Below are 18,318 nucleotides of genomic sequence, written 5' to 3' on the forward strand. Positions count from 1 at the left end.
TTTTTTTTTTTTTAAATATTCAATTGTTAGAAAAGTAATATATTGCTCTCTTTCTTTTCTTTTTTATATTAAAAAAAATAAAAATAAAAAACTAATTTTCTTACTTTGAAAAGTTCTAGTCTTTGCCCCCGTTTTTTCAAAGGTTTTTTCTCTCAGCCCTTTGCCTTGACCATGCTGTGGGTCACACCTGTAAACCAACACAAAAATAAAAAAGATTTATGGGTTTTGGATTTAAAAATTTTAGCCGATTATTTTTTAAATAAATCATACAATTTATTAAATAAGTCATATGATTAGAAGTATGTATGAATGATTTTAGCATAGATCACATAGTTGGTCTTTCTCAAAAAAAAAAAAGATCACATAGTTGGTTAGAGGAATCTTCTTTCAAATAGGCTTATAGGTAAACCTTTTTTAATGATTAAAGTGTTTGAAGAGCCTTGAACTTGTACTGAATATTTGGAAGAGACAGATCTATATAATGCATGCTTGTGTCATGCCACAAAGTGGGGGGGAAAAGTAAGGTGTAGATTCATGGATTAGTGCTACATTTGGCATTCAATTACATTCAATCATGTTGTTAGCAAGTTTCAATTAGCTCAACTAGTAAAGTCTCTGATGGTTGAATAAGAAATTTGTGATTTAATTCATATCTACACCAGAAACTGATTAGTGTCTGGATCTTATATTAAAAAGCAAAAATTATAGCTTTTCAAAAAAAAAAAAAAACAAAAATTATAGAAGCGGGGGTCATAGATCGAAACTCTATTTAAAAAAAAAAAAAATCACATTGTTATATTGATTAATAAGTCACAACATTAAATTTATTTGTCCTTAGAAAAGATCATTGTTTGCATTATATATAACACTTAAAAAACTATATGACACCTAAGCAATTGTATGCCACCTAAGTTTTACCCAAAAAAATTAATTACATTTTATCTACATATACTTTTAGTCAAATTTTTATTTGTCACATATAATTTAAAATTTTTATTTATTTTGCTCTGTTTGTTTCAGCAACAATGTTTTTTCGAAAATGAGTCAATTTCCAAGAAGTATATTCTATAACATTATCTCATTTTTCAATGTTTGGTAGTGACTTTAAATAAGTTGAAAAACAACCTCTTAACTTCCCTTATTTAGTTTGCTATGAGATACAGTTATTTTCCAAAAAAATTTAATGGAAAACAATCTCTAAAAATAAGTCATACTTTTTATGTTGACCGAAGATGGTTTTCCTTTGACTCATCTTTTTTTATGCTACCAAACATTGGAAAACATGAAAAACTATTTTTACACAACATTTTCCATCGAAACAAACGGAGCGTTACTTGAGTTTTAATTGTATTTACTTTTAGTTCATGAGTTTCATATGTTTATATTATAATAAAGTTGTTATTTTATTTTTTGAATGTATTTTTCCAATAATGTACTTTTAAAGTCTAGACATACTATTTTTAAGCAGGAAAATATACAAAATTTCATGTGGTTTCCATAAAATACAAAAATCACTCAAGGTTTCAAGTGTAATGTATTGTTTTATTTGTAAACCGTTAATTGTATAATACTTAACTCTTGAGTTTCTAAGCATAACACAAAACATTATGGTACTTTTTTGTATGAAACTTCAACTCTAAATATGAAAATGTGTCACCAGAGGAGTAAATTACTATTTATTTTCATGGATGTATAACGGCTCTCACATAAAACAGTACCACAAGAAGTTAAGTTTTACACTCAAAACATCAAAGGGTTTCGTGTCTAATGGTTTTCATATAAAATAATACCACGTGAAATTAAGTTTTACGCTCAAAACTTTAAGTGGTTTTGTGTTTTATGAAGAAAGTACATGGGATTTGTGTATTTTCACCTTTTAACTATTTGGACAAATTTTTATTTAAGAATTAAAGCTAGGTAAGTTTTAGGGAAAAAATTTAGGTAGTTAAAGTGAAACCTTTAAAACAACAAATTAATACATCAAAACAGCAAACAAGTAAAATGAAATTATTCTAAGAAAAAAAAAGTTTTTATCAGTGAAAATATTTTCATTAAAGCTATTACTAATTTTACTCTAAAAATTTAAAATTTGACACATTATTGAATGTGATTGATACCACATCATTAACATAATATAATAATTTCTGAATTATTTTTTCTATGTCAAAATTTACACATCAATTTATAAGGTTAGTATTAAAAAAAAATTATAACATCACTCTTTTATCAAGAGCAAAACTTTCACCAAAATTTTATCAAGAGCAGGTATCATTTTTAAAGAAGCTCTTACATAAATCCAAATTCAGTCTACAAATTGGTCTATTTGGAAAGCTAGGAATACTAGGGCCATTGATTTTACTCTCTCCAACCATCTAAAATATTAAAATTATTAACTTCTTAAAGTTCAGATCAAGCTTTTTTTTGTTAAAGAGAAAAAAACGTATATTAGATACATAAGATAATTATTACTTTCCTGAACCTAATTCTTCTACTATTCTCCCTTTCATAAGAATGATTTCTTGATCTTTTACTTCTTTGGGTAGGTATAAGCTCAATATAGAAGGAAGCTTATGGTACAACTGGTAGGTGATTGCTGAGGCTTCACCACATTCCAGGTTCGAGTTCTCACAAGGACTGTAATTACAATTTTTGGAAGTCCCAGAAACTAATAGAGCCTGAAGTGTGTGTGAATTCGGAGTTTCTGAACTCCAGTTCGAGTTAGTGGTACCTATGGGCTTACCCATAGTTGTCAAACCATGAATCGTATCGTAAATCGATTTTTAATTTTTTTGTATCGTGTATTGTATCGTATTGTGTATCGTAAGATACACAAACACTTAATAAAATTTATAAAAAATTATAAATATACATATATAAAGGATATATTCATTATAAATTTTAAATATATTCAACTAATGACTAATTTATTCATCACTTATGTAATAATATCTAACAAACTAACTAAATAAATCAAACTAGCATGTGTTGATAACATACACATTAAAATTACTTAAATTCAAAAGTGATAATATATTACAAATGACTCAAAATTAATAATTTATTTTCATCATATTCATCAAATTGCCTAATTAACCCCGTCTAAGTCAATGCTATCATCATATTTATAATTTTGCAAATTTATTTATTCATTAAAATTTTCTTCATCGTCATTCGTCATTAACATTTACTATCTCTTCTTGTTCTTTCTATTTCTATAAATTTTTTTTGGCATTCTAGTTTCTTGGACTTATAACAATAACGACAAAAAAAAAAAATTAAATAAATTTTTAAATATTAAAGTGAAAGGTACGTGTGTACTGTATAGTCCAATCGAAGGAGAGAGGGGAAAAAAACTTATCAATATGTTATTTTAGTAAGCAAAATTAAGTAAACTAATAATTTTGTGTTAAAAACAAGTCTAACAACTTGTTAGATTCAAATAAAAGTACAAATTTTAACAAAAAATCTCATTTTAAAGCATTTGTTTATGTATCGTACGATACGTATAATTTTACGATATGATACGATTCATACGATACACACACTGTATCGTACGATTCATGAGCACTTACGATACACCGATACGATACGGAACTTTTTACACACGATTCGATACGTATCGTACACTTTTTACACACGATTCGATACGTATCGTACGATACGTATCGCATATCGTACGATACTGACAACTATGGGCTTACCCAACTGTACCGTGGAGCGTGAGACAATGATTACCACACGCGAGTCCCCTTTTTTGATTCTCAAAAAAAAAAAAAAAAAAAGCTTATGGGTTAATGCTGCTGAGATTTACTAATGCAACCATGTCCATGGTACGTGCTTCATTGCTACAATTGAAATATGTGCTTTAAGGCAAGGTTAACATTGTGTGAGTCAAAAACTCCTTAACATTTATGTCTCTCACCAAGAATCTCGATGTTAGGGTCCCATCTTTATAATATTCTCATAAAAAAATTAAGAATGCTTATGCTAGACTTCACTTGAATAATATTCTCATAAAGAAATTGTGAAATCCTTAATTAGCTTGTTGATGGCATTTCTTTGAGCTGCATCACACTAGCCTCCTTTCTATAAGACCATCCATTATCAAATGCTCAAAGGACTCGTTAAAGTACTTATTTAAACACATATAGACAGACAAATTCTTTTTCATAAACATTCTTTCTATAATATCTCTCATTAATTAGCTCTCAAAGTCATTAGTCATCACAAGTATATTTAATGAAGTCAAAATTTCATACAAAGCAAAGAGAGAAAAATGAGATATTCGCATTTTTGTTGGAGTGTACTATCACAGATTCACAATAATATTCTCTCCATTTCTAACTCATTCTCCTTTATTTACCGTTGAATATTTTTATATGATGTTGCTGAGTATATTTATAGACTCTGATTTACTATTGAATACATTTATCTGACCTTTTTGGATATATTTGGCAAACTTTGATCTACTGCTTAATGCTTTATAGTCTAATTCCTTACATTAATTCTTTCTCACACTATACCACTAACTTTCTTTTCTACATTATTTATCTTTTTTTTTTCCTTACTCATTACAGAAACCTCGTTGGGTCAATCTACCTAGAAGAGTTCTGGACTGGAAAACCTCAAAAAATCAGTATATAACTGCCAACATATGTAAATGTCCCAACTTTCAACCACAAAAGGTATATACCAGCAATACTCTTGAAAAGGATTTGATCCTAAAGCTTCAACACACTTTCGGGGGTTAGACTTTTTGACAAACTGTGGTGTCCATGAATTTCCAAAGATATGTCTATCTTCCTCCAGCTTTAGCTTTATTGTTAGTTATAGATTCTGTGGAAGTTCAAACTCCTAGTTTTGTAGACCTTTGAGTTTGAGCGTCCATTTGACCCAAAAAAAGAAAAAGAAAAGGAAGTTCTAAGCCCACAAATGACAGAATTTATGATTTGACATCATTTGTTCATGCCTTTATAGTGTTGCTCTTTAGTCCACTGATTCATGCTCCCATCATGTGCAGTAGTGTGACTTTTCAAATGTACAAGTATAAGATCATTAGCATCTGTTTTTCTAAAATTTTCAGTCTATTTTATACTAAGAACTCATTTTTTCTATTTTACACAACTACTTCTTAAAAACACTCATATCAATTTATTTATTATACACCTTATCTTATTTAAATAATCAGTTTTATTCTTTTTTTATTAGTATTTTCATTTAATATCTCTCTTCCTCTCCTCTCACATCTAAAAAGTAATAAAAACATGGCAAACACAAACACACATATCTCAAATCTAATCTTTCTCACCCCTCTCTCATCCAAACCCACAATCTCTTTCTTCTCTCTAAGTTGCCGCCCCTATTTCTTCTTCTTCTTCTTCTTTGATCAGATCACCTCTCCCTTATGGTCAGACTGCATCTCCCTCTGTTCAAACCCCAAGCCGCCACAAGCATCCATCTCCACCAGTAGTGTCAAGCACAAAAACTCATTCCAATCGACCCACAAATACCAACCTCCTTCACAAGCACCGAGACATGTTCTAGTCGACCTCTAAGCACTAACCCACAACCACAAGTTTGCAAAAATACTCTCTGTCTCTATTGGTGTGTCTGTGTGTGGATGTGTTTGATTTTACGTTGACTTTAAGGTCAATTATTATGTATTGTAATATCATGGCGGTGGTGGTGGTGGTTGGGTGTGCTGGGTTGTGGTAGTGGGTAGATGAATTGATCAGTTGAAGAGAGAGAGAGAGAGAGAGAGAGAGAGAGAGAGAGATGGAGAAGAAGAGATGCAGTAGAAGAGTGATGAGAGAGAGCATGGTGGTTTGATGGTGAGAGAAAAAAACTATAAAATATTAAAATGCAAAGCTACTGTAGCCGTATAAATATGCACAGTTACTATAGCATTTTTGCATATGAACAATATTATAGACCCATTGATATAGGTATTTTTTTAGCAAAAATGTGTAAACTCACCACTTTTTTGTATTTTACATTGACTAGTGTGATTGCTCTTAGTGAAAATCAAGAAAAAATATAAATAGTTGAGGAAGTAATATAAAATAGTTGAGTTCAAACCTTAATGTTCCGTTTGGTTGGGAGGATGGAAAATGTAAAGAGGATAAAAAAGTGAAAAGATATAAATGATTTTACTTTCTCCCATGCATGTTTGGTAGGGAGATAGAAAAATGAAAGAATAGAAAATAATATAAATTTCATTTGTTTGGTTGAGAAGGAAAATGTGGGTTGTGTGAATTTATTAAAAGGGGTTCAGGACAAAAATGATAGTTGGTGGGTAGGAAAAAAAAAGTGGTATTAAATGACAATTAAGTCAATTTGACTTTACTACCCATTTTCATGGTTTCACCTCCAAGTTTTCTCCTCAATTTGGAGAGAAAACAATTTGGTGGGCTTAGATAGAAAACACCTAAACCCTATCATTTTCTCTCCTATTTTTTATTTTTTTTAACCAAATAATGGAAAATTGAGTTTTCCACCCAAAGTTTTTCATCCCTTTTTTTCACCTCAACCAAATGGAGTGAAAGTCCTATATGAAAAAAAGAAAAAGAAAAACTTTAAAAAGTTGAAAAAATAATATAAAATAGTTGAGCTCAAACATTTAAAATATAAGAGTCCTTTGAGGTGTTATTTAGGGGTGTACATGGGTCGGGTTGAAAGGTTTTTTCAATCCGATCCACTATGGTTGGGTTGAAAAAAAATCAAACCCAACCCAATCCATCATAGGGGTCTAACCCAGTCAACTTAGATCGAGTTGGACCCATGGGTTGGATTTTTTTTTAATTGAGCATAAAGCAAATTTATAACTTAATAAACCTAAGCATCGCACCAAACCAACACAAATTATCTTATTAGTGCTTCAAAGTTAGTAGGATATCATACAATTCTATCCCAACTCAATTGATAAATAAAAGAATAAATAATAAAATTATATAATATTTTTTAAATATATATTAAATATAGGTAGGTTAGGTTGGGTTAGGCAGATTTTTGAATTTGTTAACTTGCAACCGACCCTACCTTTCATAATTTTTTTTTTTTGATAATCCAATCCAACCCACCAACTCCCATAAACTAGCTCAACCTGGTGGGTTGGGGTTGGGTTAAGTTGATTTTAGCGAATCGGCAGGTTGGTTGCACACCCTTACTATTATTTCACAAACAGTGAAAGGAATTGATAATTTACAAATTCTCCTACCATACTTTTCATGTTTTTAACTAGTTTCTACAAGTGTAATGAGAGAATTAAAACCACTGGGGGTGGTGGTTTAGTTGTTATTGGGCTTACTCCCTAGTAGTTTGGGGGATGATATCCTAAGTTTGAATCCTAAAATGGAAAGCATTTGGAAAAAATCCCACGCCCTTGGCTCAAAGCCCATTAATACCCTTGTGAGGTTGGGATAACAACTATTGCTCATTGGTTCCTCTACTTGCAGTCTCAGACTTAGCGGGTAAGATACTATTATAGCAACGTCTAAGTAGAAAAGACATTCTGGTCATCCCTTCCAACCCTTTTTACTCATAAAAAAAATAGAGAGTAAAATAAATATTAAGTAATTCTAAAAAAGGGTTTTGTCGTTTATTCTATATAAAAAAAAAAAAGTAATTCTAAAAAGGGAAAAAAGTAAAGAAAGAAAAGACATAAAAGAAAAGGAAAAACTAGGTGTAGGTCCTAAGGCCTGTGGAGGACAAGTGGAACAGTGGCATTACTGATTTTTTTTTTTTTTGGGAGTAAATCATGAGTTAACATTAAACTAAGCTAACAAAGTCTCCACCATAGGTGGTGGGTTACAAAATACAACAAAATAAGATAAGGATTGCGCCCCTAACTTAGCCAATGCATCCGCACATCAATTGGCATTACTGGAAAATTTCGTACATCCTTTTGTCTCTCTTATCCCCATTTTCTTTTTCAAATATTTTTAGAATTGTAGAGTTTGGAGAAATTCGCTGCCAAGTCAATATGATGCCATCACATAAAAAATAAAAAGGATTATTAGTGAAATAAGCACAATTGTGAGTGAAAATCCCACATAAATATAATACAAAAATTTTGGTAGGATAAAGATTCTTTTATTTAAACGAGTTGGTACCTCCTCAAACACAAAATGTTTGGAGAGTCTTAGAGGGTAGAGGTTCAAATTGTGAAAATTAGCATAATTGAGAGTAAAAATTCCACCCAACATGATGTTGGGTATCTTGTATGGTGTTGGCAACATCATACAAGATATTGGTTGGATCATATAATTGATAGCTCTTTTATTTAGGCGATTGGTAAATGCAACTAGTAATAGTCTACCAATTATTAAAAAGATATATAAAAAATAGTAAGAAATCTTGAATTGGTGATCACTTATCAAAGAAAACAGTTGGTGCTCGTGTCATTCACTTCAAGCATAACAAAGAGAGAATTTTATAATTGTGAAGTGTGGGTCTCATCCAGGTTAGTGCTTTCTTAACAAAATGTATATATTATTAACATGAAGAAGGGGGATCCAGCCTGAGATGCATATTGTGGCTTTGAATTGACTGATTCAACTCTTAGTCAACGCGAGTCCTGAATGCCCCCACTTTTAAATTCCACAAGTGAAGCGACTTATTCAATTGGCAACAAAATATATGGCCACAAGTAATTCAAAGAAAAATCAAAGTCCAATTCTTTTTTTTTTTTTTTTTTTTCATAGCTGCCAATACAGCTAAGAATTCGCAAAGCAAACAGTGACAGCTGATGCCTAGCGAAGCAACCAGAATATTAAAAGCTACAGCCATTTAAGAACCATTAGAAAAATTCTATGAACTTGCAGTTTGGCAATGATGGTTTTAAACTCAACGCTCAGAGAAAATTCTAACGTCAAAAGCTGGAGAATTTGAATTTGTCATAAGATTTTTAGAGTTGTGTCGGATTGACCAAAACCACAACATTAGGTGAAGAGTGTCGGCAATGATATATGGTCAACTAATTGATGCAGATTTTGGGTCGCTATAATTGGGTTCAAATTTTCTGAATTTTAATACACTCATAATTCCTTAATTCGGTTGAGTGATTCTTGTTTCAGCAATAAAAAAGACAAAGAAATAAAGACTGATTCATCATTATGTGCAAATTTTCATTAAAAAAGAACTCTTGAGTTTGAGATGTTAAATAATTTCAGCCCATGTTTTGGCCCTCGAGAATATTATGAGGCATGGAAATCTCATGCAATGCCGCGTCTTTTGAAGTCACCTTATTGGCAAAAGTACAAAGCACATATATTAGTATATTTTTATGCTGTCTTGCAAGTCAATTACAGTTGTAAATTTTGTTTTGTCCACTCACGTTAGACACGAGGATCGTACCCACTTGAGTTGACGCACTCAATAGGTTAATGTTTTTAACAAGAAACACAAGATATGAAAGTGATCTCAAGGATTTGGTCACTACAAAAATTATTTATAAGAATTATGGTTAAATTATTAAACTTACTATTTTTTTAGTAGCTTAAATTTTTAGGAAAATTGATAATTTATTATCATATCAAAACAAAAGATTTTGAATTTGATCTATGTCTCTACTTTACCTAATTTTGTACATTCTGTGGAAAAGTTTGTATATAATTTTTTTCCAAGTCTACACATTTTCTGGGAGATAGTCAGTACTTTTTTTGGGAAATTTTGTACATTTTTTGGAAAAACTTTAAAAACCTATATATTTCGTGGGAAAGTCTACCTTTTGGGAAAAATTTGTATATTTTGTGAATAAGTCTCTACATTTTGTGGGAAAAGTTGGTACATTTTGTAGGAAAGTTAATATATTTTGCGGGAAAACATGTATATTCTACAAGAAAGTCAGTATATTTTGTTGGAAAGTTTATATATTCTATGGGCAATTCTATACATTTCGTGGTAAAGTCTATATATTTTGTGAATAATTCTATACATTTTGTAAGAAAGTTTGTATATTGTGCGAATAAGTCTGTACATTTTGTAGAAAAGTTTATATAGTTTGAAAAAAAAAATCTATATATTTTGCAAAAAAGTATGTATATTCTACGAATAAGGTTGATACATATTGTGGGGAAATATGTATATTTTTCGGAAAAGTCTTTATATTTTGTGGGAATGTCTATACATTTAACCTAAGTATATTAACCCAATGTATTAGCTTGAATAATATATTTAATAACATTTTAAAAAAAAAATTATTGTACCATATGAAACACCCATAAAATTCTCAATATGGGTTGGAATTTAATCCAATACATTACAAAAGAATACGGGTATCAATTTAATGGTAATATGGTACATACCATTAGTGCAACTGGTACTGGTATGGTATTAACTTCCTGAGAGCATTATTATTGGTGGTACTAAAAAACCATATTACTATTTTTAATACCACCAACTACAAAATTAAAACTGCATTAATGGAGCCAAAGCCAAAAATTTTGGCTTCTCAGTTATAGTGCACAACCAAAGATGGCTGTACACTATAGTTCAAAGGTTAAGAAAAAAATTATTTTATATTGCGTTAACACTGGTCCGAATAATTTAATCTTTTCTTTTCTTTTTTCTTTTCTTTGTTCTCTGCTCCTCTATGTCTCTCAATCTTCCTCTACTTTCTCATTTTTCCTCTAAATTTTTTTTCTTTTTCTTCTCAAATTTTTCTCTATTATGTGAGGGTCTCTTCTTTTGCCGTGTGGGTATGGGTGTGGTGGGTCATAGAAGGCACAATCAAGGCCCTCAACAGCTAAGGACCACAAAGCTGTATATATACACTTCAAACAACTACAAACCAGGTACATAGATACACACATCCAAAAGTACTCATAAGTAAATCTGATATTCTTTATATTCTCTAAAAAGCTTTTTGATACTGACTTTAGCATTGGAGATGTTATGGCAGGCACTACATCGGTGACCACCAAAAAGGGAGCAATCTCATTGTATTCACAGGATCCTAGATGAAGATTCAGCTCCATCTGGATGCACTCATAAGGACTGATGATTTTGGCATCATCATGGATCATGCCATATGTGGGTGTGGGTGATTGAGTTCATGGGTGTGGTGGGTGGGTCATGCCATGTGGTTTGTGTGGTTTTTTGCTGATTTGGGATTGTTGGATTTGTGTTGTGGGTTTGTGTTTGTGTTGTGGGGTTGGGTTGGGTTTGGGTCATGTCGTGGGGTTGTTAGGTTTGTGTTAGTGGTGGTGGTGCTGCCATTGTGAGAGCTTGAAGACAGTGAAGAACAGAGAAAAAAATAATAAATGAATTATTTATTGCAATGGATATAATATTTTATTGTGTTATTTATATTATTCTATTATGTTGAAAGCTAAAATAAAACTATTGATGTGGGTGTTTTGTAAAGTAAGAAGGTAAAATAAATAAAATAGTTTTTTGTGATGCCAAATAGCTAAATTTAGGACTCCACCAATATGGATCTAACTATTTTAAATGGGGATCCCCCCAACTCCATGTTTGGTTAACTCAAACACGAGCTCGGCTTGTGTCCATTCCTCTAGACCGCAGTGTATTAATCATTACACAAACCCTAGTTGTGTCTAAAAATAACCATGTCACTCTCGTCGTCTTGAGTCTTGTCCAATGCTCTGGTAGGCCTAATAAACTGGCTAGAAGCCTTGCTACACAGAGGTAAACAACTTATGAATAGAATAAATCTCTCAAATTATTATTATACCAAATAACTTCTTTTATTGTCAATGTAAAAAAAGTAAAATGATCACATTCCATAAAGAACTATTAACTTTTAATTTCTTACTTACTATATCTTGATGAAAAATTGATGCCTTAATCTAGCTAAAACATTTGCAGTAATGAGCTTTTGTTCATAAAAGTAACTTTGCCGAAATGGATGCATCCACTGAATTAATGTAAAATATAAGGGAAAAATATAAGAGATCACCATTATCACTGGATCCCCTTAAATTTAAAGTGACATGTAACCCTAGACTGTGGATTAAAATGCAATCGTTTCGCTTTCTGTTAATTGTGAATTTGTGATGACAAAACCCATATATGTGCACATTAACCATTTTTTTATAATTAAATAATTAAAGTAAGGAAAATTTGAATCTTGGATGTTTCCATTAGAAACACAAAATCATTACTATTTAAGACTAATCAGCAAAAGTATTACACCCATGCACCAACTACTACCACAGAGCCAACTTATACATAATTAATAAACATAATATTACTGTGAGACAAGGAGTGCTTTGTTTTCTCATTTGTTAAAAAAAAAAATTAATAAAAATAAGGGAAAATTACAGATTACCCACCTGTGGTTTACCTTGATTTAACTTACCCACCCATGGTTTTATTTTTGACACTTTACCCCCCCCCCCCACTTCACTCCGTTACTACTCCGTAACCCACCTCCCTTTCAGACATTACTCTAACACATTTTTTTATCAAAAACAAAACCCAAAAATAGATCAAACACTCCTCTCTCTCCCAAAACACACTCCCATCCACGCATACAAATTTTAATAGAACAAGATAAACTCTACAAATTACGAGCCGAATACAATTAAGAGTAAAACAAAAAACATAAACCATCTGTATATTCAACAACTCTGTAGCTAGATCAAGCAAAATTAAAAACAAGACAAGAAATCAAGAACCACAACCCCTCCATGAGAAGATAAGAAATCGCAACTGCAAAATAAGAAAACAAACCCAGTTTAGGAAACACCAGTATTCAAAGGAAAACAGCAAACCCATCTCTATTGTTACTCTATCACAGACATCTTCAAAATTCAGACAAACCATTCATCTTCTTCTCTTCTCAAAGATATCTCAAATTGCAAAACCCTAAAACGCCCCTCCCCAATTTCCACTCCTAATGCCCCTGTTTCTTCACTGCCTCTAGACACACCCCTTGTCCTCCTCTGTCAATTCACCGCCCCTACCCATGGTAGATCAGCTGTGGCCCAGGGGTTTAGTGGTGTGACAGTGGCCCTAGGGTTGTGATTTTATCTTGATAATCGGTGTTAGGTGCAGCTCAGCTGTGGGTTTGGATCGTGGAAGATGGAGGAGAGAAAAGCGTAGAGAGAAAGAGAGATTGAAGGATTGGAGAAAGGTGATAAAGAGTTAGATCGAACTAAATTTCTTCTCTCTCAAAATTTGCTTCATGGGTTTTGTTTTATTTTTGTAGTTTTGGGTTGTGGATTGATTTGATTTTGGTGGTGGTTGTAGATTAGGGCTTGCAATGGTTGTGGTTTCCGATGGAGGTTGCAGTGGTTGTGGGTTCCAATGGTGGTTGTGATGGCCCTAGATGGTTCTCAATCTATTATCTGAAGCTCTCTACCTTGTAGCATCTAGGATCTTAGTTGGGTGAGCACGCGTGGATGAGAGTGTGTTTGGGGAGAGAGGAATGTTTGATCTATTTTGGGTTTTGTTTTTGATAAAAAATGTGTTAGAGTAATGTGGTGGGCCTTTCTAAGATTGTGGGTTGGGCTGCCTCCTGCCACACAACAGCCCAAAGGTTCTGGGTAGGAGAGTCAGGATCGGTCCAATTGCAATTCACCTTAGATCGGCTTGTGCGCAAACTAAAACCCTTTTGTTGAAATTTTGGTCACATGCCCATGGCAGATGAAACTATTACGAAAGAGTTACAGCAGACAAGTATAATATAGCAACAATAAAGGATAAGCATTTACTGTTAGTCAAAACAAGCAAAGAATTCCAAATATTATAAAAAAGAAGAACAACACAACAATAGAAACGCATTATGAATAAAATGGCAAAGATAAAAGAGAAATAACGCTGAAACTTAATCAATAAAATCAAAAAAGAAATGGTTAGTCTGCTGTGCTTAGTTGCATTATGGAACTAAGACCAAGGAGGGAACCACTCCCTCAATGTGGATAACCTCACAGAAAGATCCTGCTATAGAAATTATCCACTTTGAGAGAATAGGCTCCTCCTTCTTCCCACCGCCAAATCATACCCCCTTTTACCTTTGACCCATGGCCCACCATTCTTGTATTGGCTGGGTACAAGTTGATGGTGCCTGAACCTTGTGCATGCTCTACTTCCGTGTATGTCCAAAGCTTATCTATTGCTCATGCGTTTGCCATGGCGTGGAGGCTCATCTGTGTGTTCTACTGCTCATTCTTGACCTTTTGTGGCGTGAGCTAGTTTCCTAATCCTTCATTCTTTATGTCTTGCTTCCTTCAAGGGCTGAGTCTTGCTTGCTTCCTTCATGGCATGCACCTAGTGGTTCCAACTCATCTTTCTCTCTTTTACGTGGTATGTTATCCCAGCAGGACATTTCCCCCAAAAGAGTTTGAGCAGGAACCCCATAATAGGCTTCTCCTTCTCCTCATCGCCAGACCATACCCTTTCTTACCTTTGCCCCATGGCCCACCATTCCTGTATTGGCTGGGTACAAGTTGGTGGCGCTTGAGCCTTGTGCATGTTCCACTTCCGTGTGTGTCCAAAGCTTGTCTATTGCTCATGCGTTTGCCATGGCGTGGAAGCTCGTCTATGTGTTCTGTTGCTCTTTCTTGACCTCTTATGGCCTGAGTTGGTTTCCTGATCCTTCATTCTTTATGGCTTGCTTCCTTCAAGGGCTGTGCCTTGCTTGATTGTGGGCTTTTCTCTCTTTAACCCACTCTTTGCTCCTTCTGTAAACTTGCTAGCATTCCTGTCATGCCACTTTGTTATTCCTACTATGGTTTTGTTTGATCTGTGCTTGTTGGGCCTCTTTTGGACCTACTGTATGCTTTTCTTTCACTTAATTACAGTGACCCAATATTGTTATTGGGCTTACATTCATGCTATTTCGAGCCTTCTTGACTCATTCCATTGCTTATAGACTTCCTTGGCCCATTCCAATTTTGCGTTTTTATGAGCTTTTGCTAACTCTTTTGGGCTTCCCTTGCTCAATTATTATATCCTTTACCTTTGGGATTCATGGACTTTCCATCAACCCCTTACTCACTTACTTCATCACTTTGGACTTGCTTCGGCCCATTCTTGCTTTCATACTACCCATGAGTTTACTACTTCTTTCTCTGGGCTCCTTTAGGCCCGCTTGCTTCTTTTGAGGCTCATTTATTATTTTCTGGGCTTATGATCCATTATTCCTGCCATTTGGGTTTAATGGTTTTTTTCTCAATTTACTAACTCTTTTTTGCTCATATTGTTGGGCTTCTTCCTGCTATTGGGCTTTTTTGCCGAAATGAGCATCAACAAATAACGTCTAAAAGGGAGGCGGGTTACGAAGTAGTAACGAAGTGAAGCACAGGTGGGTAAAGTGTCAAAAATGAAACTACGGGTGGGTAAGTTAAATTCGGGCTAAACCACAGATGGGTAATCTGTAATTCCACCTAAAAATAAACCACCACGGTCACAATCCACCAAAAGCCCACCTTCAATTTAAGATGCATTCAGGCAAATGTTTAAAGTTAACATACAATTTACATATGGTGACTTTGATATCACAAAGACAAATTAGCATATAGGACAAGAAGCATTTGAGCTATGCCACCATATATTTGATGCTTATAAAACATTTGTTTTTATATAGGTATTTGATGCTTATAGAACTGATTCTATTACACTGTAAAGGAGATAGATTACTTGTTTCTGAACGGAATTATTGTGAACTGGCTATAAAGCAATGGTGTAACGGCAAATTTTATGATCTTCTCAGGGAGGCTAAGATGTTGAAAGCCAAGTTATACTTTTTCAATCTGTGCGGACACTTTGAATGCATATACTACCTCAGTAATTCAGAGCGCGCCGCGGCCCCCCCCCCCCCCCCCCCTTCCTTTTCCCCAACACCCCCCAAAATAAATGAAATACCTAGAGAGAAGCCTTGGCCACCTTGCTTGTAGTGATCACTGATCCACATATCACCACAAATTGCCTTCAACATTTGAACTGATCAGGAGAAACACCTTCAGCTTAAGACTAATTCCATGAAGAGAGAGTATGTTTCTCTTATCGTTGTTGGCATCTAAATACTCATATATCCTGACCATCACCAGAACTTAAACATTCTGAATGTTCACAATAAAATCAGTTTCTTCCTTGACCTGCCCAAATGCTTTTGATCCAACAATTTGAATTAGGCTACCGGCCATACCATGCTCCTACAAAGTCATTAATAGTTAAGAGCCCTTGCTATGCACTTCTCCAATGATAAATACTGGACAAAGGCAGCTCAAACACAGTGTCCCAAATGCACATCCCCATTCTGCATGACTGACTATTGAATACATTTTAGGAGTGAAACACATAGCAAGACAAACTTGTTGAGGGACATCTCGGCAACCGCCACCCCTTCCCCCTCTTTCCCCTTGACCCTCAGATTCTTTGTAGTTTCCGGGAAGAGAAAATGTAAATCTCCACAGGGCCAGATGGTAAGATTTAGAAATCTCCTGGATTTATCTTAAAAAGATACTCCTGTAAGAGACCACGAAAATGTGGTGTCTACAGCTCCTAACCCTCATGTCTCTGAAGTTGACTATATAATCCATGAACTTTTATAAACCACCATCCATATATATTCTGTTAAGACCATCAGTCCCACTATTGAGATTAACAATGATGTCGGTTAAGAAAAGACCCCAAGAATTACTATCAATTCCTCCACTTTACATGGCCATTGAAAGAACCTCTATAATTTCTTCTTCCTTTCCGGAGTCATAAAGCCCCTTGATCAATACAGAGTAAGTTGAATTGTTCGGCAAACATCCCTTTTCTAACATTTCCTCCAGGATTTTGATCCCCTCCTTTGCATTGCCAACCTTACAAAACCCCTTAATCAACATGTTATAGGTAAAAGCATTAGGAGCACAACCTTTTTCCACCATGTCATCCCACACCCTCCCTGCCTCACACAACTCTCCCTTCTCACACATCCCCGCTATGAGTGTATTATAAATCAAAACACTCGGAATAGAACCCCTCTCAAATTCATCAAACAACTTCCTTGCTTCCCTTATCTTCCCTTCCTTACAAAGCCAATGTAGAAGTGAGCTTGATATTGCATTGTCAGGCGTAACACTCTTCTTCAAAAGCCTCTTCCACAACACACATGCATCCTCAACCTTCCCTTCTTCACACAACACATCAACCACCTTACAACAAAGTGTTGAGCTAGGTATATATCTCTTCTCAAGCATATCATCAAGCAAGTTACGTGCTTCGCCCGACTTCTTATCTTTACAATAAGCCTCAATCATGACACCATAGGTAACCTCATTGGGCTCAACCCCATTCTCCTCCATATCATCCATCAACTTAATTGCGTCAACCAACATCCCTAGCTTACAAAACCCATCCATCAAAACCGTATACGTAGTAGCATCAGGCACCCACCCTCTATCAAAAAGCTCAACAAAAACCCTCCTAGCACTACCCATATCGCCCCGCGCAACATACCCACATAAAACAGTGGTGTAAGTAACCAAATTAGGCACAAACCCCATACCGGGCATTTCATCGAGCACCTGGAGTGCACCTTCCACATCATTCTTTTTACACATTGCCTTAATCAAAATGTTACAAGTAAACACATTGGGCACAACCCCAAATCTAGTTTGACTATTCTTGAACAAAACATGAACCAAACCATATCGTTTGTTCTGAACCAAAGCGTTCAACAAAGTGTTCAACGACCTGACTGAGCGTTGAACATCGAAAGTATGAATGCGCAGGAAGGTTTTAACGGCGAGGTCAGGTTTAGAAGCGAGACCGTAACTTCGTATAACGTCGACGAAAAGGTTTTCGCCGCATTTGATGTGGGAGTGACGAAGGTCGGAGAGCAAGGACTCGACGGGATTGAATTCTCGGGCTCGACATAGGCGTTGGATAATGGCGTGGTAGGTGTCGTAATTGTGGGAAAAGTCCGGGTGGAATTTGCCGGCGTAGTGGAAGATTTGGAGGGCAAGGTCGAGATTTTGTTGGCGGGTGATCATGGAGACTAGGCGCTTTGGGTAGAGGCGCTGGGGCCAGGGTTTGAGTGGTGGGGTCACAGTGTAGGATTGGAGGAGGAGGTTTGGATCAGCGGTGGAGAAACGACGGAGGTGGGTGGCGGTGGCCGCTAGCTGGGAGTGGCTGTGGCGGAGCATGTCTAGTGTTGAATTTGAGGAAGCTGAGAGAGAGAGCTCAAGACAGATACAGTGAGAGAATATGCTGTTATAATTTGTTAAAAGCTTCGGCTTCACTACTTCTGTTTTGGTTGTGTGGCACGATCATTACTGTCCAAGTTGGAGACTTCTGGTTAGGACTTCGGAGTTTAGGACTACGGAGGGAGCTTAGGCAAAAGATGCAGAGGCTGTTCCA

General features: G+C 34.8%; 1 protein-coding gene across 1 annotated transcript; it reads right to left on the reverse strand.

Moving 5' to 3' along the window:
* Positions 1 to 16,422: 16,422 nt before the first annotated feature.
* LOC115954923 (pentatricopeptide repeat-containing protein At5g16420, mitochondrial) lies at positions 16,423 to 18,318 on the reverse strand. The gene is given in 1 exon segment (XM_031072924.1): positions 16,423 to 18,318. A coding segment is annotated over 1 exon segment (1,590 nt). The 5' UTR covers positions 18,105 to 18,318; the 3' UTR covers positions 16,423 to 16,514.

This window comes from Quercus lobata, chromosome 8 (assembly GCF_001633185.2).
Source record: "Quercus lobata isolate SW786 chromosome 8, ValleyOak3.0 Primary Assembly, whole genome shotgun sequence".
Taxonomy (NCBI): domain Eukaryota; kingdom Viridiplantae; phylum Streptophyta; class Magnoliopsida; order Fagales; family Fagaceae; genus Quercus; species Quercus lobata.